The sequence below is a fragment of the Falco peregrinus genome, chromosome 2 (genome assembly GCF_023634155.1).
Source record: "Falco peregrinus isolate bFalPer1 chromosome 2, bFalPer1.pri, whole genome shotgun sequence".
Lineage (NCBI taxonomy): Eukaryota > Metazoa > Chordata > Aves > Falconiformes > Falconidae > Falco > Falco peregrinus.
In genome coordinates, this window is record NC_073722.1 from 113,687,363 (window position 1) to 113,715,317 (window position 27,955).

General features: G+C 55.6%; 1 protein-coding gene across 3 annotated transcripts; it reads right to left on the minus strand.

The window, feature by feature from the left end:
* Positions 1 to 5,808: 5,808 nt before the first annotated feature.
* Positions 5,809 to 27,955, minus strand: CYGB (cytoglobin). Of its 3 annotated transcripts, none has more exons than XR_008746044.1 (5): positions 27,850 to 27,953; positions 26,173 to 26,386; positions 15,284 to 15,515; positions 13,286 to 14,691; positions 5,809 to 6,282 (listed from the first exon to the last, which is right to left on the minus strand). XR_008746044.1 is itself a non-coding variant. In XM_055797397.1 (5 exons), exons 1-5 carry the CDS (start codon positions 27,920 to 27,922, stop codon positions 6,220 to 6,222), a joined length of 711 nt encoding a protein of 236 aa, XP_055653372.1. In that variant the 5' UTR covers positions 27,923 to 27,955; the 3' UTR covers positions 5,809 to 6,219. The 3 variants fall into 3 exon arrangements, 2 of the variants coding, with proteins under 2 accessions (XP_055653372.1, XP_005233102.2); XM_055797397.1 differs by having other exon boundaries at positions 14,563 to 14,691; positions 27,850 to 27,955; XM_005233045.4 differs by lacking the exon at positions 5,809 to 6,282 and having other exon boundaries at positions 9,213 to 14,691.

The window sequence follows — 27,955 nt, forward strand, 5'->3', positions numbered from 1 at the left end:
CGTACCGGGTACTGGGAGGCGGGACACCGCCGGCACCGCGCGCTGTGAGGACCAGCCACTGTTAGGACCGGCCACTGTCAGGACTGGGCACTATTAAAACCAGCTGCTACTAGGACTGGCCAGTGTTAAGACCAGGCAGTATTAGGACAGGCCAGTATCAGGACTAGTCACTGTGAGGACCAGCTGCTACTAGGACTGGTCAATGTTAGGGCTGGCCACTATTAGGACTGGTTACTACTAGGACCAGTCACTATTAGGGCTGGCCACTATTAGGACCTCTCACTATCTGAACTGGTCACCATTAGGGTTGGCCACTGTTAGGGCCAGCCACCATTAGAACCAGTCACCATTAGGACCAGCTGCTACTGGAACCAGTCACTATTAGGGCTGGCCACTATTAGGACCCATTGCTATTCGAACTGGTCACCATTAGGGCTGGCCACTATTAGGGCCAGCCACCATTAGGACTGGCCGCAGCTAGGACCCCAGGGCACTGTCCCTGACCCCACTGCCAAGCCGCAGGGGTGCTGGTGTGTGAGGCAGCGTGGCGGGCATGGTGTGGGCTGACACACCCCAGAGGGCCCCGCGGGCTCCGGCACAGCCGGCTGGGTAACGACAGCAAGGCTGGGGCAGAGCCGGTCACGTTGGCTCTGGCTGTCGTGACTCACCCAGCACCTGGCAGAGCCGAGCCCCTCGGGGTGCTGCCCTGCCGCCCACCGGCACCCCACAGCAGCCTCCCCTCTCCATGGAGGGTGCCGGCAGGATCTGGGGGGCTGAGGGGAGGCCTTTCTAGGCTGGGTTTGGCGTGGCTGAGGCTTTTACACAGGAAAATACGCCCTGGGGTTTGGCCACAAAATAAATCCTTGATTCACGACTTGCTGCCGGGTCTCAGGCAAGCAGCGACTGCATTTACAGCCAGGACCAGGCGGGAGCAGGGTTTAACTTTGCCTCGCTATTCAAAACTGCGTTTTTCTTTTATGTTTACCTTACCCTCACAGGGAGACTTCAAGCGAGCGTGCTGTGCTAAAACTGTCCCTGGGTGCTGCAGCTCAGGTCCAGCTTGGCTTCACTGCTGTCTAGTAGGGTGTTGAGCTGGTGCTGGCGGTGGCCCCACACCTTCCACATCCATGGGCTCTTGCTCAGCAAATCTGCTCCCGGTTCCTGGTAGAAAAAAGGGTGGAGAAAGCTTTCATTTTCTCCTGGCTCCTTTGAAGTTGTGCTTTGAAGCAGGTGCAGAAGGGGAGGGCTCCGGATGGGTGCTGGGTGGGTGGCTATGGCACCCCGACATAGGCTGTGCGGGGGGGCAGGGGAATGCTTCCTGCCTGTGACTCAGGAGGGAGGTGGGGGTGTCCCCAGCTGCAGGCTGTGGCAGGTGGCAAGCAGGGACCTGTGCCAAGATGCCAGGCACCGACTTCTCAGTGCGTCTGGGAGGGGACATATCAGCCTTGTCTTTGGCTGGGACAAACAATGGCCAACCAAAGCCATGGCTGACGTGGTCCTGCCCACATCCCACTCCAAGGCTTGGACCTGCAGGATGTGTCCTGTGGAGGAGCTGGGCAGAGCCCTGTGTGGGCTGGCAAGGCCCACAGATGGAAAGAGAGGATGGTGACTGCCACCTGTGCAAACCCGGCGGAGCGTTGGGCAATAAGGAAGCGAAAGAAATGACCAAAAAACCCCCAAGGCAGCAACGTCAGGGTGTTGCATCAGCGTGCCGTGCAGGGGAGATGCTCTGCAGAGCACTTCCCTTTGCAGTGCAAAGCTGGCCTGGCCAGAAATGTCCTGGCTGGCCTGTCCCCAGGGGAGATCAGGGAGGGGACACTGCTGCCGCGCCCCAGCATTGGGAGACCCGTCCTGTACAGGGGGCAGCCTCCAGCAGGGCCGATGGGTGACTTGCTGGGAGCACCGGTGCAGTGTGCCAGGCCCAGGGCTGGGGCATCTCGGCAGAAGCCATCCCTCCCTGTTATGCCATGAAGTCTTCTGGGGTGGGATCCATCCCCAGCAGGCTGAGGCCAGGCAAGGTCCTGCTGCTTACTGCCTGCTGCTCCAGAGCAGGTCCTGGCTCTGGATGTGGAGACACATTGAAGCACCGGTGGGGAGAAGATCCAAGCAGCATTGCGATTCATTAGAAACCAAAGCCAAGGTTTCAGGGCATTTCAAAGAGGATTTTCAGTGGCAAGCTCCGCCCAGCTTCCCTTGGCCTTGGTATTCCTGTAGCAGGACTTTTTCTCAGATAATTCAAATATGTTTGGAAGAAGACATTTGCATTCAGGGCAGCTGTGGGTTTTCCTCCCAAGGATGACAGTGCACAAACCTGTATGCCAATGGGACTGTGATATGTGGCATGAGCCCAGCCGTGCACTGCAGGAGAGCTGGCGGAGCCAGGAGGCTGCCTGCTCCAAAGGGAGAGGGAGCCCTGCCTCCTGCGGTATTTGACCTTCCCCAATCGCCAGGCACCCTCCAGCCCTGGCTGGGGGACACAGGTGGACTGGGATCTGCTGGGGCTGGATGGAGCTGGGGAATGGCCTTTCGGGTGAGTGCCTGCCTGCAGAGGGGCTCTGGGAGCCTGGCACCAGCTCCAGCGACTCTTCAGAGGCAGGTCACAAAGATGTTCAGTGTGAAAGATACTGGTTTTCACAACCTTATAGTTTTCGCGTTGTAATAACCACATGTTCCGATCCTGGGGCTGTAGTCCAAGGTTTCCTTGTCTTTCCAAAACATCAGCTGCTCCCTAAAACATCTCGATCCAGGTTCTCCAGGAGTTTTTTCCCCTTGTTGGCTCTTCACAAGCCCCCATCTGGGTGTGAGTGCTCCGGGTTGTCCTGAGTTGCTCCCACACACAGGCAGATGGGATTGTGTCCCCACAGCCTCTCTGGGAGCCGGTCCCCCCATCCCCTCGTCCCCTGCTTTATCGGGACACAATCTGGGGGGGGCAAATCCCACACGGAGGGGACACATCTTGCCCCGGCTCTCACCAGTGGGTTGGACCCCCACCATGTCCTGCTCTCACTCTGTCTCATCTCAGTCAGAGTTAAAAGCTGCCCGTCCCTGCTGCCATCCTGCCCTGGCCTGCCCAGGCCAGCACAGCCCCCTGGCAGGCGGCTGCCTGCCATGCCTGCCGAGGGCAGCCCGCAGCCGGTGCCGGTGCCCGCAGCGCTGCCGTTCCCGGTGCGAACGGCAGAGGCCAGGCCATGGCCGCGCTCAGCACCGCGGGGAGCAGGCTGGAAGCTCTTCCCAGCAGCGGCAGAGGATGCTCAGCCTCTGGAATCACTTAGCGCTCCCTTCCCTCTCACCTCCATCTCACCAGCGCCTGCTGCCCCACTTGCCATCCCGGTGGGTACCATGCCAGTGTCACGGCTGTCACCCCTGCCCAGCCCCTGGGGGACACGGGGCACCCTGGGACCATCTAGCTCTTGGTGCTTCACCGGGAAGTTTTTCCTATCAGGCAAGCTGGGAACCCAGTTCTGGTTCTGTGAGCCTTCCCCACTGGCATCACAGTGCTGGTGGCAGCAGTGCCAACCGGCTCTGTGGCAGACAGAGCTTGTCACGATGTCACTGCCTGGCAGTCCCTGCTGTTCCCTTGTCTTGGCCATGGAGGGGCTAGGAGATGGAAAGCAGCCCCCGTCGCCCACCTGTGCTGTGCTCTGCAGCTGCCCTGTGCTCAATCACCTTTGCAAACATAGGGATGCTCCTGCTCACCTTCACAGCCTGGGGAGCTGGGCAACCCCAGCTCCCGTCCTCAGAGGCACTGTCACCCCCAGAGCAGCACACAGACCCCTCCAGATACAGATGCTAGTGAGAAATTTGTATTTTTACACCCTTCAAGCACTGTTTCCTCCTGCCCCCCCTCCCTCCTCAGCCAGCCGGCAGTGGGAAAGCACTAAGAAATAAAACAATATCAAATGCAATCAAAGGCAGGCTGGTGGGAATTTCTCTTTTGAGGTTTCTTTCTCTTTTATTGCTTTCCCAAAGAATAAACATTTGGGAGGGCTCTGGGGTGATTTAGTGGAGCAGGAAAGGGCAGGAGGCTGGAAGCTGTCTGCTCCCTTTTGCAAATCTCATAGGATAAAGGTCCAGCCTTGGGGATTTTCCTTCCAGTAGAAATGACTGTCCAGTAGATGATAAGACTGGGAATAGCTTGGCTTGATGGGGGAGCTGCTTCGCCCCCTAGCACTGGGGCTGGGGTTAGTGGGAGCTGCTGGGACAGGAGCTAAGGCAGAGAATGCTGCCATGGAGAGGAGGAGGGAATGAAGCGGGCTAATTCATAGCAGTGCGGAGGAAGCAGTGACCTTTGAGAAGCAATCTTCCTCGTCCGCTGCTATTTATCCAGCTCTCCCCGCAGCCCCTTCAGCCAAGCCCAACCCTGTATGCAGAGGCCAGGCTGGGAGATGCTGGGCTCCCTGGTGCTGAGCCATGGCTGTCTCCTACTCAGGAGTGGTTCTGGTTTGTGGAGCCGAATACAACATTTTCTGCTGGAACAGCAGCTCTGCAAAAGGCTGAACCTTCCTGCCTGCCAGGTGTCCTTGGGCAAGCGAGTGGGGAGGAGAAGCTGTCCAGTTGTCCCCAAGCAGCCCCCTTGCCTGGCCTACCTCCCTGCTGCCGCTGCTTGGACTGCAGGATGAGCCGTGCCCGGGCTCAGAGAATCCACGCCTGGCTAAGCACAGGCTGCAGCACGGTGTTTACCTGCACAGCCATCTGCATTCACCTTCGGAGAGGTTACCTGCTGACAGTGCTCAGCCAAGCTGCATCCAGCAGCTGGGCTGGTGCGGGGAGCAACGCTCTGGCTGACTGGGCACCACAGCCCTCCATCAGCCCCAGCCCCTCTTAGCCAGGGCAGGGCTGTGGCCAGGGGGGCTCCAGCATCCTCAATACAGGACCCCAGGGGAGATGGGTGCAAGGCTGGACTGCCAAAACAGTCCTGGCACATCCTTGCCCGCACCCGCATCTCTGCCGGCACCCTGTATCTCCATTGGCACCCCAGTGTCTGTAGGCACAACACCTCTGCAGACACCCCAACCCTGCAGGCACCCCATTCTGCTGTCACCCTGACCCCTCTGCTAGCCTGTACGATCCCAAAGGGCACCATGTCACATGGGGTTTCACAGAGAGGGGGATGGCTGCTGTCTCACTGGTACACCCCCACACACCCCTCCATCATCACTAGGATTATTTTTTAAATCAGGTTCCCAAAGCTGACAGTACCATTCCCAGGACCTGTTCCCCGCCTTTTGCACCCTTCGCCACCTGCAGAGCTGGTGCAGATGTCACCTGGTGCCCTGGCAGACATTGGCCAGGGATACTCTGTTGCAAGGGACAGAAAGCAGCTCAGTAGAAGGTGCCCAGCCGCATCCTGGAAGCAGGCAGAAGGCAGGGCACAGGCAGGGCAGCCAGGCCTTCCGCTGGGAAACAGCAGCAGCACCACCAGGCATACAGAGCCACCCATCTCCCAGCAGCACCAGGACCTCAAAATACAGCTACAGGACTACATTATATGTAGGTAGATATGAAATATATCATTAAAACCTGAGCATAACCATAATTTGCTGGTGACAGAACCCTGAGTGATGCACAGCTCTTGGAAGACGTGGGCTTTCCCAAGTTTAAAATAAACCGATTTAATTGCCCATGTGCTGCTGGGCTTTTTGTCCAGCCCATTTTTCCTCTACCAAGAAAACAATAAAAATAAGTGGAAGTATTTGTAGTTATTTACTGAAATATCTAAAGAAAGCAAATGAAAATCACATTATTTCTCAGAAAAGTATCCCCAAAACAAGCCCCTCTGCTACATAAATATAAAACCACAACAATGCACCAGAGCCCAACGATTATTTTATTTCAGGAGCTGTTTGGAACATCAGCCTCAAAACTGATCAAACATACAAACAGCAGCATCTGCAGGGCAGTTTTCTAAAGCTTTCCCTTAAAGCAGATATACTTGTCAATGAATAAAAAGGATTTGTAATTAACAGCAATAGATGTCCCATCTGTGTGGGGATGGGAGCCCTCCCAGCAGCAAAGCTGTTTTGTTCGGGTGATCTCATGGTGTTTAATGTGGTGAGCAATGGGAACGTGCTTTTTTGCTGGTTTGTTCCCCAGACTGGGGGGCGCAGGTGCTCGTTAGCGTGGGGACATCAAGTGCCCCCCCAGCTAATGCACACCCACCCAGCAGCAAGTGGAAAGCAAAGGGGGGCTCCTCTCGGGCACAGTGCCAGCTGCGCGGGTTCAGGTGTCCGGGAGCACCTCGGTGCCTTCAGCACTGCTTCCTCCGCTGGCACCTGGGGGGTCCTGCAAAACCAGAGGGTGATTGGGCTGGGCTGGGGGCTGCAGGCCCTGTCCCCCCCCACCCCTGCATCCCTGGCAGTAGGGCCAGCACCTGTGCATGGGGCACGTGTAGTTTCCCCACTTCCTTAGGTCCCAGCCTGCCTCCCCAGGAACCATCCTCCTCCTCCTGGTCCTCTCCCCCATCCTCCCTCTGCCCTTGGCTTCGTTCTCTCTCAAGAGTGCCTGGGAGAAGAGAAACCTGGCTGCAAATTAGCAAGGAGGATTTTTCAGTCTGAGACGTGCACTTCCCACTCTGAGCACTGTTATTTCATCACTTGGCTGCCAAACTCCCGGGAATTAATCCTGGCCGGCGCTGACAGTGTTTACATTCAGTGCTGCTCAGATAAACCATATCAGACGGCACAGCAGAAGAGGAGCCGGGTGCGGAAGGAGGGGCTGGCTTCTGCTCAGTGTCAGCCCCACCGGGCGGGATGATTTTTTCCTGCTTTTTTTCCCCCCTGTCAGGGGCTTTGCTCTGAGCAAGGAGCTGCCAAAAACCCCGCACTGGTGAGGGTGGCCATAAGGCGGTTTGTACAGCAAAGCCTGGAGCTCCCAGCTCTTATCTCGGTGCAGATAATGAAGAAAAAGAAGGTATGTGTCCTTCAAGCCAGTGGGAGCCTGCAAGCTCTCTCCCCTGAGGTTTCTTGCCCTGTGCCACCCAGCGCACAAAGGAGGACTTGTCCTCACCGCCAGCTCACATGGGCTGGTTTTTCATAGGTATTTGTGCAGTACAGTTATTGCAGATTCTCTTTTTTAATCTCCCCCTTGCAGATGTATTTCTGGCTGTCCCTCACAGTAATCTCCTGGCTTTCCCCTTGGCTGCCTCTGGGCACTGACTGGACATGGACACACAGTGATGTGCCACCTCTGAGCCCACATCTGCACTGGGCTCATGGAGTTGTAATTCCTCCAGCACATGGCAGGCACAGGACCCCATGGCCAGTGGTGTGGGGTAGAGGGGTTATCCCAGGGCCGGACCATGGGAGACAGGCTGGAAGCACACCCCATGCCATGCCTTAGCTATCAAATATCCCCTCTCCCTTCATTTCCCAGCCTGTAAAACATCACCAGAGCCACCAAGGTGGTTTCCAAGAGCTGGATCTCCACCAGCTCCCTTGGGCGAGGGGTGCCTCCTGGAAAGCAGCATTGCCAGGCTGTGACACTTGGAAACAAGATGGTTTTAGCCCTCCCTGGGCACAGGGTGGTCAGAGGGTGTCAGCCCATCACCCAGGTGCCTAGGTCAATTTTCCAGTGTGCCGTGAGCCTCAATCTCCCACCCTGTTCCCTTTTCCACCAGTGCTTGCAGAGCACCGGTGTGGCCACCAGGTCCAGGTCACAGTGCGATCGTCACAGCCACCCTGAAGTGACAGGATCTGTGGGTAAATATTAGTACAAAGTGAAGGGCTGTGTACATATTTTCTCCCTGCAAGGTAATGCTGAAAATCCCAGCTCCTTTTCAAGAAGCCATTGGAAAAACAAGCCCCGTGTTGGCACCCTGTGGCCACCGCTGGTTCTGGCTAGTCTCAGCCCAGTGTGCAAAAGTCTAAGAGCTTCAGGTCCCCACTGCAACCTCCCCACTCCTGAGCTGGCCAGTTCTTTTGCTTGTGGTTTCAAAGCTAATGTTTCCCATCTGGACCATAGCAGCGTGCAGGCTTTGCTGACCATGCGCTTCTGCCTGGAAGTGTATACAGGATGCAGCAGAGACTCTGAGGATGGCTTATTAATCTCATTAACAGCACCAAGTGGTTTTCGCCACAAAAAAAGATGAAGCGGGAGAAGATAGATTGAACTAGGCACTTATTCCCTTCCCCACGTGAGTTGGCCTTTGGTTCCCTTTGACATGGCCATGGCCAGATTAACTTGATTTGGCTAAGCTTCAGGGGAAGAAATAGGCTCCCCTTGCATGGCTACCCCAGTCCCTGTAGCCTGGGGACCCCTGAGTAGCTCAAATGCCTGCCCACAGAAGAGCTACTCCACCACGTGCAGGGCTGGAGAACATCATTGCTGCCCTCAGCCCAACAGAAGACATGCCAGTGCCAGGCTCCCCAAGACCCTTGGCAGCCTCTGAGGCCCTAAACTCTGCCCTCCTCCCTCTCAGACCCCACTGAGCACCCCCCCCCAGCCTCAGACCAGGGTCCTAAACCTAAGATTGCTCCCCTTAAAATTGCTTGTGGCCAGGTGCTGGTGGTTTCTACCATCCTGGTGGGATAGGCTTTCCCTTCCCTGAAAGCCCGTTCTGACTTGTGCTGATGTACTCTGCATCAGCAGGGGAGCACAATAAAAAGGTTTGCTCAGATTTCTTTCCCAAGCTTACACACCACAGAAATGAGGCTTATGGGACCATTACACACATCTGTCTGTCTGCTGTCCACCCGTCCCCTGCCAACAATTTTGGAAAAGCTGGCCAGCATCAGCCAAATCTGACTCTGCCTCCTGCAGCAGAGAGGAGCCTTCATCTCGGATCCTGCCAGGATTCATGTGCCACGGAGGCAAAGTCCCCGGCTGGTCCCATGCAGCAAATCCTCCTGGCATGCATTTTGGGCTGGCCAGGCTGGAGAAGGCAGAAAGAGCTGCTGATTCAGGGAGAGCCCTCAGAGGTTTGCACAACGTACCTGGAAGCCAAGTAAAGAGCCTGGAGGAAGAGCAGACCCTCCCCTTCGCACCTGAGCCTGTAAGTAGAATTCCTCCAGCCACCTCTACCACCCTTGGTGCAGAAGGGCAGTGAAGGGCAGTGAAGGGCACATCTCTTCCTTTGGATGCTGCTTTCCAGCCACGAAGCTCCCTCACTGGTTTCCTCAGAGCAAGCAGGAACCCACAGACCCATCTAGCCATAGGGCAGCCTCCCACATCCCCCCACCTCGCAGCCACCCCACCAGAAAGAAACCAAGAAGAGCTGGAGTGGTTTGATTGATTTATCCACTGAAGATACAAGTTTCAGTTTAATAACACCATTCTGTCCGGTTACAAACATACTAAAAACCTACAAAAAGAAAAACAAGTTACACCCATCGTACACGGAACAGCATGTATAAAACCAGCACAGAAGCACCGAGAAACACACACATGAACAGTATCCGCAGCTGTAACAGGAAAGACACGGAGTTACATCAGACCACACCGGCTCATGTCGGTGGGTCATGGTGGGACTCATTAAGACATACTAACAATTAGAGACAACTTCAGCTATGGAAAATAATTAGCGTCGCAGTCTGTCAAAGAGGTTGGACCCAGGTGGGTAGTTTTATCCATCCCTTTCTGTAAGTTGGTCCAAGATTAGCTCATGGGTTTCCCTTCCACCCGTCTGTCTGGCGTCGCTGGTGCTGGCCCTGAGCAGCCTGTGCACCAACATCAGCACACTGGGGCAGCTTCCCTCTGGCAAGGGGCAGGGAAGGCTGAGCTCTGGTGCCAGAGTCCAGCCAGCCAAAATCTGGTCCCCACTGAAGTCACTGGGCATGTCTCCAGAGAGCAGGGAGATGCTGGGATCCCCTTTACTGGGGCAAACTGGAGCAAACTGGCAGAGATGCAAGAGGAGTCCCCCTGGAGAACCTGCAGCTTGGCTGCCTTGGGGATTTGTCTCACCATAAGAGAAGATGAGGGTGGTGGCATAAGGTCCTTAAGGACTCCTCGTCCAACCAGCTCTGGTGGCAGTGGGGTGTCCTTCTGGCTGGCTGTGTGCCTATGGAGCTATACCTGCCATGAGCATTGGCTGGAGGGGGACACCAGGTGGATGGGATCTGTGTCCCATCCCAACCCAGAATGTCCCATTCCCTCCAGCGCTGACCTGCCTCTGACCAAACGCAGCGCTGAATGTGGGGTGGGGGGGACACAAGCTGATTGCCATGAGCGGGTGTCCCCCAAGACATCCAGGATGAGGTGCTTGGGGGCGGGGGATGACCCTGCCTGAGGGACACTGAATGCCCCCCCTCACTCGGCACTCATCTGCTGATGGCAGGGGGGACAAAGACTTTCCCACCCAGGTCACACGTCCCCAAGCCCAGTGCTGACACTAACACAGAGAGGCTGGCTGAGCCAGGGGCCAGATCCTGCCCTGGTTGCAGGGGTGGAAGCTGAGACCTGAGCTCAGCTTGCACAGAGGCAGCCGCAATGGCATGGGCATCAGAGAGGAGAAGAGCAAGCAGGAGCAGCCGGCAGCATCCCTGGGGAAGGTGGACGGGGCTGGGGGACATCAAAGTCCCCTCCAGGGCAGAGAACAGACCAGGAGTCCCTAGCTGCCATGCCCTGAGCCCCCAGCTCCCACCTGTGAATTTTGGGAGACCGCATTTACAAGTCGGTCCCTACCTGTCACCACCAAGGAGAGCAAAGCAGAGCCAAAGCACACATGGGCAGCGCCCTTACCTCAGCCCAGGCACGCTGGGAGGGGAAACTTCGAGCCCCAGCGAGCAGGGCCTGGAGGGAAGAGGGGATAAGGGGGTCCCCAGCCAGCTGTGGTGGGTTCCAGGGGGGGCAACAGGTAACAGGGAGCAGCTGTGCAGGTGTCTGTGCCGGAAAGCCATGCTCGGAGCAGGAACCTGGCCTCCCTTTCTGCTCTTTAACATGGTGTTTATCAGCCCTGTCACTCCAGAATGATTTTTTTTTTCCTTTTTCTGTTAATTTTCATCTATCTCCAGATGGGAGTTTTCCCTGATTTAAGCAATGCCTCCTCTGCTGCAGGTGGCAAAGAGGGGGCGTTTGCTTTATCTCCATCTCTTCCCCTCGCAAGTTTTGCCCCAGGAGCCCTCCCTGCTTCATTTTACTTCCTGCAGTGCTGGTAAAAATAAATATGTTTTTGTTTGCATATATTCAACTGGCCTGCAAGTTGGCTCATGGGGGGGGGGGGGGGGGGGGCAGTCCTCAAGGGACAGCAGCTGCATGCATCTGGATTTGCTTTAGAAAAATGTGCCTGGAAAAAAACCCAAGCGCAGCACACATGCGTGGGTGCACAAGGTCATGGGTCAGATTTTTCTAGAGATGCAAAAAAAAATAAGAATAAAGAAACCAAGCCCCATTCAAAGGTGAGGGGACACACTTCACTGATGCTCCCCCAAAGCCAAGGCACTCGGGTAGGTTGGGCATGAACGCAGGGACTTTAGAGTCACCCGAAAAATCGCTTCCCTGCTGACCGTGACTGATCCAAATTTTGGTTGTGGGAAGGGAGAGGAAGAGTTTGTATTGTGAAACTAAAATTCCCACCTGGAGAATATGAAGCTCAAAGGTTAATGTGTGAACTTTGTTTAAAGATAAAACATCCCTGGTACGAAAACATCCTTGGCCCAGCATCCGCAGAGCATGGGGAGTACATGAACTCATTGAAAATATGCGCTGCTGGCCCCAAGGTTTTGGCAGAAATCAGTGAAGCTGTGCTAATGAGAGTCCTGTGATGCACCCAAAAAAATAAAATCTAACAGTCTTGCTCCGAGCAATTGCTCTCCAGTCTTGTGCTGGCACAAAGTCAACGACTGAACAGGTCTTTTCCCACCTGCACAGGCCTGATGCTGACCCCAGCCAGCAGCTGCCTCTTGAAGGATGTCTCCACCAACCCTGCAAGGGACGAGCGGCTGCTTTGACATTCAGACATGAGCTGGAGGCATCAGCTGCTGGCACCTTCACTGGTGCAGGCTGGTGAGCTGAATTTTGGGTGTGCTGACTCTAAATGACAGCCCACCACATGAGCAAAGCAGTATCACTTGTCACCCTGTGCCCATCCCTTCCTTTTATAAACCCCTTGACCTTGCATGCTGCTGTGCCAAGGACAGCTGTGCCCTCAGCAGGTATTTCCACCCATCCCTCCATGGATGCCCAGGATGTGCCATTGCTCCTGGCCCCATCACTCTTCTCCACCTGTTATATTGTAAGACATAGGGAGGAAAGAACTGCAAGGCTAGAGAGCAGCTGTAATGTCATTAGTGGAGTCCTGGCACTATTTTGGGGACTAACCCTGTCCCAGGGCTGTGCAGGAAAGCAAGGGAGCACTGGGGAATGCAGCCAGGAGGTTGCATCCCTCCCCAAATCCCTCTTTGCCCAGAGCCAGGGCACCAGCACAAACTCCTGGCTGCATCTAACTGAGTCCAGAGGAACAGGAGAAGACATTTCCCCCCAGGCGTACCTCCCCTGCTCTTTGAGCAGCGGTGCCCAAGGTTGCTGCCCAGCCATGGATCATGCCAGCATCTTGGTATGAGTGAGGGAAAGGGCAGGGCTAGGGTCCAGGGGTTTGCCCCTCTATACAGGCTCCCACAGACCCTGAGCAGAAACCTGCTGTTACAGCCAAGAGAGGAAAGGGGAAAACTCCACTGAGAGCTTTTCTGGGAGCAGGCACCTGATGCTGGCCACCCTCCCAGCAGTGCCAGGGCTGGGGGGCAGAGGAGGCCCTTGGCATGGAAGCAAAACACCAGAAACAGGAAAAACCCTATTCCCCAGGGGTGATTAAAAGCACAGATTAATTGGTTGTGGGTGAGCAAAGCAGGAGTTTCTGGCTGGCTGCTCCAGGGGAGGGAGGTCAGCCCCAGGAAAAGTTGCTGCTGCCACCTCCAGCAGTGTCCCTGTGGCATGGGGATGTCCCCAAGGTGGCTGTGGAGATGCCAGCCGGGGACTGTGGGCTCACTGCCTGTCAAGCCAACATCCAGGAGAGGAGCTGGTCTCTCCCAGAAAGCTGCCAGCTCTTCAGGGCAGTAGTGGAATGAGAACCAGAGAAAGTCTCAGAAGGGACACCCCACCCCCCGCTCCCACTTCAACAGGTAACATTGCCCTTAATGCTAGGGCTCTAAAAATAAGAGAGACATTTTGGGAAATAACTGGGTGACAGGGATGCCAAAGCTTCCTAGCACATCCGATGTTTCGTCCCCAATCCTTTGCCAACCAGTCCCCAGAGTGTCCTATAAATCCCAGCACATATGTATAGGAGGCAACAGGGCTGCTCCTCCTCCCTTTTTCATAACCAAAGGCGAAACAGTCAGAAACCAAGCAGACTCACCCACAGAGCTGCAGAAGTCAGTATCAGAGGCAGGATGAGGGCTGCCAGCCCTGCAGCCACATCTCACTTTGGGGGGAGGGGGCCTTTGCCAGGCACCCGCAGGAGCACTGCTGGCCTCCGAGTAGGGACACAGCTCCTGCATGAGCTGATTTTGACCAGGCACTTTATTTGAAGGAACATGGTTTCACAAGAGGGCAGGAATATGCTCTATGTAATAAGTTATTTATTAATTTTAACAGAGCAGGGACCTTTCTTCACACCCAGGAATCCCTCCTGTTATGTCCACTTCATCTTTCCCCCTCCTGATCACAGCCTGAACCCCACTTCTCACCAAGCTGGGCAGAGCCACCCCAGCCCTCTGTCCCTGCATTGCCCTGCTGCTGGCTGCTGGGCAAACAGACCTACACATGCCAGCTCCCAAGGCAATGGCACAGCACGTGCCACGGGTGGGCTCACCAGCTCCTGCCATCTGAACAGGGATCTCACCTATGCACTGTGCTCCGAGCCACGAGGGGAGGCAGCCCAAATCCCTCCTTTCCCACTCCCTCACACTGGAGGAGCACATTTTCCCCTCCACTTTGCTCCCTCCAACCCCAGGAGGGTTTGCAACAGCCAGCCAAGGAGAGGGAGTGTGGATGACGGGAGAGCAAGGGCTGCTGCTGGTCCCTGGTGCAGGGCGATGGACAGCTGAGAGCAGCTCTGGCCACAGCCATCAGCCCTGCCACCCTGCCAGGTGAGTGCAGAAAGTGCGAAGCAAAGCGTTTTTGGTGCCAGCCAGGCAGCTGGTGGTTCCCATAAGAATCGTGCCCCCAAAAGCAAGGAGCCAGGTTTACCCGGGGGCTTTGCATGGAGAACAAGGGTCACATCAGTGAACAGGGCTGCACATCACTGCTGCACAGCAGTGCTTGTCCAAGGGACTGTGAGATGGTGCAAGCGAGGTGCAGGATTTGGGAGGTGGTGATGGACAGGCCAGGACAGTAAGATGGAGCCAACAACCAACCAGCACTCTACATCCCCTGCAACTGCTTCACTCTGACCCACCCACACCCTTTGTGCTTCTATTCTTTTGGCTTATTTAGTTTGGTTTTTTTAAACCCCATGGAGATCAAATTGTGACTTGGCAGCTAACAGAGCCGGCCCTACCGGGCTCCCCAGACTGAGCAAAGATCTTGAGAAGAGACCAGAGTGAAGTCCTGGGGTGAGCGAAGCCCTCCCTGCCCCTCGCCTGGCCCCCTGGCCGCTCACAGGGTGGCAGTGGGGTATTGCGCCCAGCCCACCTCCTTGTACGCCGCCGTCACGTGGGTGTAGATGAGGGTCTTCATCTTCGTCCAGGCGCCGTGTGCCTCTGGGGTGAAGTCATTAGCGTATTCTTCAGCAATGACCTCCAGCATGACACCGGTGAGTTTCTGGAGGGAGGCAGACAGCAAAGGGTTAATAACTCTCCAGGGAGAGGCTCACAGCAAATTTAGCTTTTTCCTCCGAAAACAATTTAACCCTGCGGCTGAGTTCTGGAAACAGCCACCCCCTTCAGGACAGACAGAGGTTTGGGAGGTCTGTCAAGACCCCAGGGAATGGGCAGGGCAGGTAACCAGCCTGCCCCAGCAGGGAGGAGGCTGCGGGGTGTTGCTTGCAGGGTCAAGCATTTCCCTAATGTGGGTACCTCAAATTTATTCCCTCCTATCATGCTTAATTTCTAAAAGAAGGGACATGTGACCACAGCCACACCGGAGGGGCTGCAGGCAGGGCACAGGCAGGTGAACTTCCCTGGGCTGGGGGAGGCACGTGATGCTGCAGCAGTGGCTCCATTTGGGAATGGTGGGCTGCGTGGGACAGCATGGCAGTGGGACACTGCAGCTGCATCGGGAGCAACCCCATAACCAGCCAGCCAGCCTCCCCCGGGCGAGGACAGGCAGCACCAGCTCGCTGTGGCTCCCTCTCTCCTGCCCTCTTCCTAATTTCTAAAGCACCCCAGCAATTTTTTTTGCTCCCGTCCTTTACCTTGAAGTAGATGGGCTCCACTTTGTGCTTGAGGGCATGGGCCTTGCCCACCAGGGCCAGAACGGAGGAGACCTTTTCGGAGTCATTGAGGTTCTCCACCACAGTATTAATGGCACCCATGACCCGCCGAGCGTGCTTACGCAGTTGCAAGCTCCTCTCCATCTCCAGCGGGTCCTCCATGTGCTTGAACTGGCTGAAGTACTGCTTGGCCGACGGGAAGTTGACAAAAAACCTTCAAAAAAAGAACAGATACAAAATGCCATCAGGAGGGTGAGAGCAGGCTGAGAGGTTAAAGCAAAGTATGGAATGGTGGAGATGCTGGAAAAAGCTCCCCTGCATCTAACACAGTCAGAGCTGGTTTTCTCATTGCATTCCCCAGGAGCTGTGACATTCAGCTGCCTAAAAATCAGCAGGTTAATGCCTTTCTCCACAGCCTTCCCTATCTGCTACAAGGGCATCACAGCTGGATATTAACCTACAAAGCAGAGGCAAGACAGAGTTTCTTGATATCCAGAGACTCCACCCAGGCCTACCAGATGCTGTAGTCATGCCGACATACATCAAACCATCCGGTCCTGTCTCAGAGAGCTGGAGATGAGCACAAAAACCTCTCTTTATCCCAGCCAGCCTCTCCCTGCCCCTCTTCCCCAAGCCCCACAGCAGCTTCCTGGCCCCATGGGCTTTATTCCTGTATTGCCACCCAGAGCAACCCCCTTCCCCAACACCACCACCACATCTCACAGATCAGCACCAACAGAATCCCTAGCAAGATCTCAGCCCTGAGCTCACATCACCCAACCAGGAGCTGTTGTCCCCAGCACAAGGATACCCCAAACACCCAGCCAACCCCTCTGAGAGACTGAGGACTCTCTTGCCTGCAGGATTAAATCAACCCCAATGAAATGCAGCTGAAGCAAATGAAGCTGTGGTTGCAGCTGATGCACTGAGCTCCCCGGGGAGCTGGATGGTGTGGGTGTTTGAAGGGCACAAGAGGACAGGGTGTAGGGGCTGGGACTACTGGTGCCAGCATTGCAGCAGATCACTCTCAGCAGCTGGGGCTGATGCTCGAGTGGTGTTAACCAACCCCTTCCACCTGATTTACACTGGAGAGAACCATAGAGGCATTTGCTCCCCCTTTCACCCAGCTCCCCCTCTCTGACAGGGCTCTCCCTGCCTCCTCCTGGGTGCCCCTTCACCTGAACCAGTGAAGGATGCTCCTGAGGTGGCAGGCAGCTCCCAGGGCTGCCCCCATCACCCTGGGCTCCAGGCATATTGCCTCCTCCCCTCTTCTAGCCTGCCATAACCCCCACCCCAAGCATCATCCCAAGCCATGTGAAGCATCCCGCTTCTTCTCCCAAGAATCGCTACCTCACTCCAGGACCAGGTGGGATCCTCTCCCCCACTCACCACTCCACGAATAATCACAATATTGAGGACTAGGCTCGTTTACCACTTCATTATCCTCTTTTTTCCCCCCTCTCTTCCTTTCCCCGCTCCCTTGGCTTGCAAGAGCTAGGGGGTATTGCCAAGGAAGTGGTGTGAAGCAGTGCCTGGAGTGCACCACCGCTTCTGTTGCTTCCCTGAGGCATCTGGGATTCATCAGATGGCCCAAAATAGGTTTCGGAGGTGTGAAGAGTAAGTGTAGGAAAGGGTGGGGGAGGAAGGAAGGTGGAAGGGGGAGGCAAGGTGTTACTTTTAAAACCTGGAGGGGACCCACGACAGAACTCTTGTTGTTGTGCAGCCTCCCCCCGGGCAAAGCTCCTCCTGACACGTCTGGTCCCTGTCGGGAGAAATCATTCCCAGGCTTGACTGTCTCCAGCTCCTGTCAGCACAGAGATGCTCAGTCCGTACCTTCAGCTGGAGCTGTCAGAGACGGCTACTGGTCCCCCTGGCTGGGGCCATACATACAACACTGTTCCCAGGTTTCAAGACTCCTGCCCTGAGCATTTCTCCGCAGAAGGAAAAAATTCTTCTTCGTTTCAATGGGACCGTTTTTTACATCTGGCCCCAGCATACTTCTCCTGCCATCCTGCCCCTCCCCACCTCTGCGCAAGCTGCTGCGGCCCCTGAGCCTGCAGCTCCAGCCAGCCCTCCAGCTATAGACAGTGAACACACTGCCGAGGTCGAGGTCGGACCTAAGAGTTTTGCCATCCCTGCTAGTGGATCTTTTCCCCCTCACCCTCCAGCTCTGGCAGACATTCCCCTCAGGCGCTGGGAGCAGGGGTTGCAGCTGGAAGTGGGACTTGCGGCCCACAGACTACCCCAGTTTAGAGGATGGAGGCTGCCAGCCGGTCAATGCATGCCCAAGCCTCTGAATCCCACACCATCAGGCATTCCCTAGAAAGCCCTATTTGATCTCAGCTCAAGGGCATGATGATGTGAAGACCCAGGGAACAAGCTGAGAAAAAATCCTGGTCTGAGCTAGCCTTTTTCAGCAGAAGAGTACAGCAAGGTGAGGGGCTGACCCCTGCATTGCCAGGAACCACAGCATCCGCCTGCCAAGAGACCCACCAAAAAGAGCCACCAGGCTCTTTTAAATTTTTAAACCCCAAAAATTCCCCAACCTGCACAAGGTCAGGTGACAGAAGGATCCAAATATTTAGTTCCTAACCTTCCCCACCTTTGCAGACCCTCAAGGTGACACCCCTGGGGGAGCTGAGCCCAGCAGTTTTCCCAAGGGACCTGCAGGAAGGATGGCGGTGATGCTGGTGGTATGTAAAACCAACAACCCCCCAGCTCACATGCTATCTGCTCACTTTCAGCGATGGAGAACTGAAACAGGGGAGCCCAAACCAGCTTCAAGTTGAAAAGCAAATTCATGGCCGGCCAGAGACCCGCAGGCACCTCTCCTCGGCCAGCACCTCTACAGGGGTGGGGAGAGGCAGGCGCCTGCAGCAAGAGCTTCTGGCCTAGAGCAAATATTTGAGTTGTCGAACCAAGAAGAAGAGGGAAGGAGGCTCGCTTAGTGGTAGTTGTTAATAAACAGAGAAGATTAATTTAACACAAAGTTTAAATATAACCAGAGGAAGGGGAGGGGGGGGGGAAGGAAGAAATAAAATAACTCAAACAATAGTGAATTAGAAGAGGTGTCAGCTGGGGTTTTTCCATCTACAGAACATATTTCCAGAGTTCAAACATCTCAGGCTCTGGAATTTTGTTCGGTTGTTGTGTGTGTTTTGGGCTCTTTTTCTTCATCGGAGTTATTAAAAAGACTATATTTACCATTGCATATCACACAAAATGATGATTGATAGAAACCAGATGCCTGCATACCAATCTCATTAAATTTCTTTTTAAGTGTTTCCATTCTGCACCCGCTAATTTGTACTCTGTGAGCTACATCTGGACCCAACGGACAGGATGTCAGGATTGCTTTTCCTCTCTTTTGTCCTTTTAACAACTTTAAGGACACAACCATTCCCAGCAGCAGAGCCTGTTTTCTGCTCAGGAGAGATGCCACTTCTCCTTCAGTCTCTCTCCCTCTTCCCAGACCCTGCAGAGCAAACCCTGCATGGAGGAAATCGCCAAGCCCAGCCATCTTCCTTCCCCAGCTGGAAAGAGAACACCTGGGTGCTGCTGGCTTGGTCCCCCTGAGCACTGAAACCCTTGATGCTTCACTTACCCTGTTTGCAAACTGCAGGACGAATGCTAGGGAGCTTTCAAAGCTGTCGGGAGGCTTCAGCTGAGCCCCCAGCCAGCACTCGTAGACTTTTTGCTAGATTTTCCTACCAATGCTTTCACCTCACCTCATCCTCCCTACGTGGGAGAAACTCTCTCTAACACAGCCTGGAGCCTCTCTGCATCCCTTTTCAAACTTCTGCTTCCTTTCTGCTCTGGTGTCTACAAAGCAGCTGATAATGGGTAGGTAGGTGGTGTGTGATGCTGCTGTTTATTTTGCTGAGTGCTGTCTCACCGCTGCCTGCACCTTCCCCCTGCTCCTCCCAGCCACCTGTAGTCTACCATCCTATTTTCAGGCTGGGGCAAGGGTGCTGCCTGTGGTTACAGCTCCCAGCCCAAGGTGAGAACAGTCCCAGCCATGTCAATGCCACTACTCAGCAAGACAGAAAAAGGCAGATCTAATTGGAGTAGGAAGAGGATGGTGCCTGCTCACTCCTGCAGCATAGCTCTGCCCATGTCCTGTCTCTGAGGGCTCATGGACCGGTGGAGATGGTGGTGGGAAGTATCTCCAGCTCTGGCAAGGGAGAGCTGGATGGAAAAGGGTCAAGCTCCCAGTCCACCCACATTTAACTGATACTAAATTCGACTTCTGCAGCTGAGGGAGAAGAGGTATAGCTGGCCTTCCTCCAGGTGAAGCCCATGTCCTGCTGCGAAGCCTCCAGAGCAGCCTCCAGCACAATGCTGAGCCATCCTTGGAGGCCGTCATGCCCCGGGCACTGCAGAGCCCCAGGGCAGAGGGACTGGGACACCCCAGTGAGGCTGGGAGAGGACCCAGCAGCAAAGATGCAGACAAATACATGTGGGCATGTCCTGCTCGCTTGCATGTGCATGGCTCACGCCTCCAGGTCCTCCTTGCTGTTGTCTTCCCCTACCACGTGTGTGGATTCAGCCCAGAGCCTCTTGGCTGCAGAGATGAAACTTCAGGCTGAGGTAAGGACAGCTTTCATCAGATAAATGAATTAACAGTGCTAAAGGGGCTTTCCCACATGGCTTCCATTTCCTATGGTTCTTGCAGTCCCCTTTTCTTAGTGCCTTCATCCACATCATCATCAGGCCCTCCTCATTTGTGTCCCTGCGCCTCTCCGCTGCCAAGCTGCTGTCCCTGCCTGCGTCCTTGCCTGCTGGGTGCAAGCAGCACGCAGGGGTGGCTGGTCAGCCCCCTCCACCCTGCCACCAGCATTCCCCCCGCACCAAGCACCCTTCCTACAGCTCTGCCAAGCAGGGCCAGCATGGCCAGCAGGAACTGTAGGTGTTTGGAAACAACGCTAAAATGTGACTCTTGTTGCCAAGGCAGATGCAGGGTGAGGATGGAGTTTGCAGGGACAGCAGAGGGGTTTGGATGTAGAAGACAAACCCCAGCTGGGTGGGGAAGGGGTAATCCAGATTCACAAGGATGTGCTCCCTGTGCCGGGACCCACCATCCACCCAGCAAAACTGGGAATCCAATTTTTGCTGGTGCCCACCACCACTGTCCCATCCAATGCTCCCATGCCGATTCCCAGCAGCCCCAGTTTGGCGTTACCAGCTGCTCTGCCGGCCGCTTCCCCTGGCACTGTGCTCCGGCAGGACTGCCAGCCAGCCGGCACTCTCCATTCCACAGCCATGCTCAGTGCCAGCCTGGCGAGGGCTGTCCTGACATTTCTCTGACTTTAATAAGTGCTGAAACTCCGCAGACGGGCGCTCGCCAGGCTGCGTGCAGAGGTACAGCCCCGCTCCACTGCAGCAGCATCATTAATAGCGCCAGTTAGCAGAGCAGAAACTTGGCCCTTGCCTCCTGCTCTGGGGGAGGGATTTTCAGGGCTGGTACCAACACATCCAGCATGTCCTCGGCCATAGCCAGGGAAATTAGCCATGGAAACTGTTTGACCCCCTCTGCCTTTGCTTCTCTAGGCCTCCTGGCCACCTCTTGACCCCTCACGGCTCTTGAAAGATCCTACTCAACACCCCTAGCCTCGTGCAGCTCACAGGTGATGCAAAAGCAGCCCTGGGACAGGGGATGTGGGAGAGGCTCTTCTCGGCTCACCCTGAGAGCTGCTGGCAGCCCCGAAGCCGCAGCTGGTGCGGGATGTGCCGCAGGGATCCCCGTGCAGCCACCTTGGCCGTGAAGCGTTGAAAGGGCCGGTTCCAGGTGCTGCGATCAGAGAGACAACACAGCCCTACAAACAGGGGCTGTTTCTAGACAAAACCCACACTTGCCCCCTTCACCACCCGGGAGGGAGCCGTGGTTTTGGAAAATGCTCCTTGTGCGTGTCCTTGCCAGCAGAGCAGTGTCCTGCTGCTCTCGGGCTCTCCTTGTTGCCCAGCAAGCATCTCTCCAGCTGGACCACAGCGATTTGCAAGTGTGTGGCAAGCTGTGGGACAGGGGGACAGGGACATTGCCACACAGAAGGCCAGTCTTTTCACTGGGCCCTTTCAAAGTGAGATATTGCAGCAGGAGGATCTCTCTGAGCTGCTTTGCTCGGAAATTTGCCCTCCGGCAGCCAAGAATGGACCCCTTCCCTATGGACCCCTCCACAAAGCACATGCTGGCTTTGGGAGTAGCTGCAAAATCATTTATTTAAATGCCATTTTTGGGTGGATTCAACCCATTATTTTGGATTCAGCTGGGGAAAAAAGGGGGTTTCTGCGTTGCCAGACTCATTGCTCAGGCTTTTTGCTATTTTAACCTAAAACTTACAATATCTGGCATCCAGGGAGTGCTTTTATATTTCAAAGTTCTTTGCAAACTGTCTGAATCCAGGTGTATTAGCTCAGACTAAGGAGCTGTTGAAATCTGCGGGCCTGATTCTACTTTGGCAATCCCTTTGCTTCCCCTCCTACACCTCCTGAGAGGGAAAGAGCACATCAGGAGTGATGGCAAAGGTAACAAATTTGGAAATTTGGAAAACTACTGGAGCTGGAGTGGAGCTGGAGGGAACAATGGTGAAGAAATGCTGTGGATGTGGCACAGCCTGTGTTGGCTGTGGCAGGTTGCGTTGCCTGAGCTTGGCACAGAATTAACATTTGGTGCAGATTTGCCCTGGAGCTAATAGAAACTGTCCCTGGGTTTTATCGTCTGATGAGATCCGCAAATTTTTGTGGTCCCACATCTGTGACCACAGTACGTGTGTGTGGGTGTGGGAGCGAATACGTTTGAAGATCAGGACAGACTGTGGGTTTAGCCCTGCCGTCCTGGACTTGGTCAGGGTCTGCAAAGGAGTGAGGGTCCCGAGCCCCCACTGACGCTCAGCCCTGTTTGCCTGAGTGCCCTCAGCCCCTGCATGCCACGAAGGGTGGGCAACAGGAGGGCTGAGCCACCCGGGTGCTGGCACCCCCCAGCACAGTCTCAGAACGTGGGGTATGGGCAATAAGCCATTGCAAGGGCATTAGAGAAAGGGAGGTGCTTGGGGAGCAACAGCCACGCACTCAAAGGGCTCCTGTGCCGCACACGAGGGCTAATGCAGATGCTGGAGGCTGCCCTACTCCCCTCGCACACCTGGGCTCCCTGCTCTGAACTCTCTAGTGAGGGATGTTTTTCAAAAAGGACCGATTCCTAAATTACAGATGGGGAAACTGAGGCACAGCAATGAGCCGGGGGGCATGGAGAGGGTAGGGTTGAGCTGCAGCCCAGGGCTCCTAGCCGTGATGGCCGGTGTGCCTACTTGGGAGAAACCCAGTCAATATGCATGGCCCCAGACAGGTCGAGGCTCCAGCTGCAGCTCCAGCAAGGGTTAAGGCTGCGAGATGGCGCCTGCAGAGGCCCCTGAGCTCCAGAGGAGGAAGATGAGTGTGGCGAGGAGATTGTGCTTCCTCCGGTTCGAGGCTCCCCCACCGAGGAAACTGTCAATTAGTGACATAGCTTTAACCACACAGCGCAGATTCCCATGATCTGGTGGCTGCTCAGCCAGCAGTCCCCATTATTCATGTTTATGTCCCCTGGGATGCCAGAGACCCTGTGAGATCAGGACCCCACTGTGCTGCTGGCAGGACTGCAGGGCTTTGCTATGGCTTCAAACACTTCCCCGTGAAGGCTGGAAACCTGATGGCTAGCTCTGTGCCTCAGTTTCCCCATCAGCAAAGCATGGAAAGGCTGGGGGTGGAGGAGGAGGTTGTTGAGCAGGGGCTGAAGGAGGAGCAGAGTGAGCCAGGCTGGGCTCCTGGGGGACGCTGGCACTGCAGCCCTCCTTATCGCTGCCTTTTGGGTGCGCATCACTGCCTCCCTGCCTTTGCCCTTGGGGCACAGGATCAGGCCTCAGATTCATGTCGACCTCCTATGTTCAGAGGTGCTGCAAACCCCCAGACCTTCCCACGCAGGAAAAAAAAACATTCCCTGCCTTCAACGGCTCTGAAGGGATGGAGAGGGGACAGAGCAGGAAAGCGTGGAGATACCCTCTGCCACTGGACACAGGCAACAACCTGGTCACAACCCTGACAACAGAAATGTGGGTACTAATAGATTTGCCTGCTTTTACTGCCCTGCACATGGGAGTTGCACCAAAGGGGGGCCTGCAGCCGTGCATCCCCCTTCCCCCTCCCTGGCCACCCTTGTGCCCATCCCTTTCTGCCTCAGTTTCCATCAGAAGGTGATGAGCCATGTACAAGTGAAGCACGGAGGCTGGCTGGGGCAGCTCTCAGCCCCCAGCACATGGCATGTGATGCACCCAGAGCATGCCAGGCAGGTCAGCTCACACCGCACCAGTGGCTGCCCACTGTCCCCTCCCCAGCCCCAACCTCTGGAGCTGCTGAATCATGTCTTGGGAAGCGGCTGCCGCCCGCCCGCGCCACCCGGGCTCCCGGCGGCCTCCACGCATGACCCACTTCTCCCAGCGGCTGATGGCAGCTGGGAAACACAGCTGGGAAAGCAGTGGCTACCGGTGCTCCCAACCCCAGCCAGGGCTGCCCTGCTTTCACCAGGCACACGCTTCCCCAGGCGAGCTCAGGTTTTGCTCATCGGAGCTGGTGGAGGGAGCGGGGCTCAGGGCAGCAGCACGAAGCCCTCTTTGGGGATGGGGTTTGCTGCCGAAGGAGCAGCTCAGCCACCGGAGCCATGGCACGGGGAGGCAGGCAGGTGCGCTGCTCCAGCCAGTGCTGCTGGAGGGGACGGTAGCTCTCCCAAACGACACCACATCATCAGGGACATGCACTGAAAGTCCAGACCTCACTTTAGGCATCCCAGGGAAGCTCTGGCTGAGGGAGCAGGCGGTGGGGTTTATCTGGGATGTGCCATGGCACATGCAATGGCCAAGCATGGAAAGGTTCCAAAGGAGCAAGTGTTCATCCTGGGAGCAGCTCAGTCCTGCCCTGTTGGCACAGCAGGGGGAAACCCCTCACCACGGCACCACAACTCACCCTGGAAAAATTAAAAAACTGCACCAGAAACTTCTACTGGGAAAGTTTGAGTCAGGATCAGAGCTCAGCCACATGGTCCCCGCTGCCACACCTTGCTGCCCCCATCCCTAGCCGTGCTCTGGGCCCCATGACTGCACACAGGGAGACACCAAAAGCAATGAGCTACCCTGGGTGAACCCCCCCTGGCATTGCCATGAGTCCCTTGGCACCAGCCGCGAGCACCCAGCCACCCACCCTGTGCTTGCAGGCAGGGGAGCACCCAGCTGTGCGGACGGATGGGGCCACGGCATGACCTGAGTGCTGGGCAAGGAGCTGGCCGTGCACAGCTGCTAGCCAAGCCCCATGCTGAAGCTTATGGGAAAAAGGGGAATTTTACATCGCCCAGACCTCTGCCATGTGTGGGCTTTGAACCCAGCCCAGGTGGGTTTGGTATCCCCAGCCGTGGGGCTGTTGCACCCCCTGACCACCCTAGTCAGCTGGATGGAACAGGGGGCCGTGGGGGAACGGGCTTAGTCACCAGCTGGCTCTGAGAGGAGGTGGAGAGGGGACTCAAAGTCATTTTGGATTCTCCCCGGAGGGGTCTTGTTAGGAAAATCCCATTGCAGTGCTGGCAGGGAGCCTGGAGGGGAGCCAGCTCTGCTCACCTCCGGGGAGCCTCTGCTCTCTGCAGATCCCGTGGGCTGGAGGCATTAGCTCTCAGCCTCTTGGAAAACTTTTGGTTGTTATGAATAAGCCCTGCATTCATCCGAGGGATTCTCCAAGCACCCGCAGTACCCTGCTGCAGGAGCAAAATGGGAAGGACACAATCCAGCCTCCTGTCTGCTGGCTGGGCTGGCTGTGGTTGGGTCCAGGCAGGAGCCTGGCCAAGGGGGGTTCCTGCGTTGCTGCTCCCTGGGATGGGTGGTGGGAGCTCTGTCTCTCTGGAAAGCATCTTTGCTGTTTGCCAACAGGTCAGCGCAGGCATGTCGCCTGCCCCTCTCCTCCCACTGCCCGTCAGCCTCTTCCCTCTTAAATAAGGGAAACAGCTTCTTGGTGCTGCACCCCAGTGATACCCCAAACTCCTGGCGTCTGTGGGATCCCGTGGGATTCCCACTCGGTGCTTTACCAGGGTACTCGGACAAGGGTTGCACCCCCAGACAATGCAAGAAACCCCAAAACCCCACCTGCCTGTTCCTCACCTCAACAGCATCTCCCCTGTTTTGGTTTCAGGTGCAGACACGGGGCTTGTGAGCTGCCCGTCCCTGCTGCACAGCCCCACACCGTCGGGTGATACTCTGCACCCTGCTCCTGGGGCGGCTGGGTCCCTGCCCCCGCTGCCACCCTCTCCCACTTGTGCCCCCCACATCGCCCTTCCACCGCCAACTTCAGTGCTCTCCTTCCTGCCGACGCTGCCGCCGAAGGGACAGATGGTGCCCTCGGAGACACACCTGCTTGGGTTTTATCTTGGCTCCCAACTTGCATTATTTCACCCGCCAGCCTGCTACGTACTGATGCCATCCACACACAGCTAACTGGGGGTGTGTGTGTAAAAAAAAATACCCCCAAACCACCCAAGCCCAGCACCACTCTCCCCCAAAGCTGCCCCCCCCAGCTCTGTCCACGGGCTAAGGTGACCTTTGCAATGGAAGCAGCTTCCCTCAAAGTCCCCAGCAAGGCTCCCCCCGCTCCCCACCCCCCCCCCCACACACACACCCGGCTCAAAGGTGTGGAAATCAGAGGAGTGCTGTGAAACCCTCACTGCTCCCAGCCAGCAAATACACCCAGCCAGCTCCCCACTCACTGTCATTCATTTCAGTTCAGTTATATATATTCTGCCTCTTTCTCAGCTATAAAGAGATTTAGTTGGATTTGCTGCTTCCTTTTTTCGTTTGTTTTTTAAATACCTGATGAGTATGGAGACCCCAATGTCCTCGCAGTTTGCATATACTCTGCTCCATGTCTCTTGAATAACCTTTTTCTCTGCGTCTGAAATCTCTTCACTTCTTTCCCATCTTTCAATCTCCATTTCTCCCTGGACTTTCTCCATGGAAAACAGCCGGCACGATCCTCCAGGAAGCCAGGAGGAGATAAAGAGAGATGTGTGTGAGCGGGTATATCCTGCGAGAAGAGACAAGGTGTTTGCTCAGTGGCCGTGCGGGTGCTGGCGGCTCTGCCGACGTGTGGATGTATATTTGTGTGTGTGTGAGCGCGGCTGCCTGTCAGTGTGTTTATATATGTAATTTAAAAAATATCCCGGAGGTATGATGCATGCGATTAGATTTCAGATCTCCTAGTACTGTCCATGGCTGTAGTTAGCTTCAGCTCAGCTCGGATCTGTGTGGCTGACTGATAGGGAACTGCCTAAAAGTAAAATATTCAAAGGCATTGCAAGACCAGCCTCTACCAACGTGTGAACGTGAGCTCACTTTCTCCCTCTCTCCTCCTCTCTCCCACTCCTCCCTCCTTCTCTTTTTTTTTCCCCCTGAATGGGAGGGATGAGGGAGATGTTCTGGGCAACATCAGGACGGAGTTGGGCGGGGGGAAGGTAGGGCTCGAAGTTTTGGGGTTTTTTTCAGCCCTTGCAAACAGCTCAGAGGAAATTCAGAATCCAAAGTGCCGAGCTGAAGTTATCCCAACCACTGGCTGCGCTGAGCTCTGCCTTGGCTCTCCCCCTTGTGCTCCCTTGTTTTGTAGGTGGTTGTGTTTTGAAGGACAGACCCAGACCGTCGCTTGCCTCTGAATTTTGGGCTGCATGGAGAGTCGGGGTGATAGGGGAGCACGAGGGACCCCCACCCGCGAGCATCTCTCTGCCATGCAGGAGAGATCATGGTCTTTCCCACGGGGACTTTTTAATTTGCTCTCGTGGCAGGACCCAATCGTACAGGGATCCAGAGTTAAGGCACTCATGAAATGAATAAATTATTGTTGTTCTGTGATTGCATAGCTCCTGGTAGCATCTTGGCAGGGACAAGGAGCGCGGGAACACCTCCACACCAGCCTTCTCACTGCCTTTGTGTGTGTGCTTTTGGGCTGTTTTTTTACCCAAATGCCATTTCCAGCTCCCTGACAATCTGGCATATTAAACCCGCAGCACAGTCCATTTGCACAGAGAGGAGGAAAATACTACAGAGGCATGTAATAACCGACAATCCCCCAGAGGGGGATCAGAGACAAGAGAAGCAGCCTGGTGTGCACAGCCACCTCCCCCACCCGCTGCGCACCCTGGCAGGGCAGGCAGGCAGACGGACAGACAGGCTGAGGATGCCGCTCCGACACCCGGGCAGGCTGGGGCTGGGGAGGTGGCTGAGCCCATTTGCGGGCTGAGGCTTTGTTATTGCAGATCTGTCGAGGCTTTTTGCTGTATTTCTCCTCCAAACCAGCCTCGGCCACCTCCCGTTTACAGCAGCCAGACCAGCAATGTCTACAGATTTGCTTTTGTGAATCTAAGGAGCACTGGTGGAGAAGATGCTGCTGCCCACAGGTCCCCCACTGTGGGTCCCCCGCTGAATTTCTGTGGGGACAGACCAGGACCCACACACATCTGTGAACCCCACGGCTCAGGGGCACAAAGCTCAACTCACCTGGAAGCTGCCAAACCCACCAGTGCAGAAACAGCAGTGTGGCCAACCCTACCTGGCCAGAGGTTGGGCTCATTCAGGTCCACGATAACATGACCCCTGGCTTCCA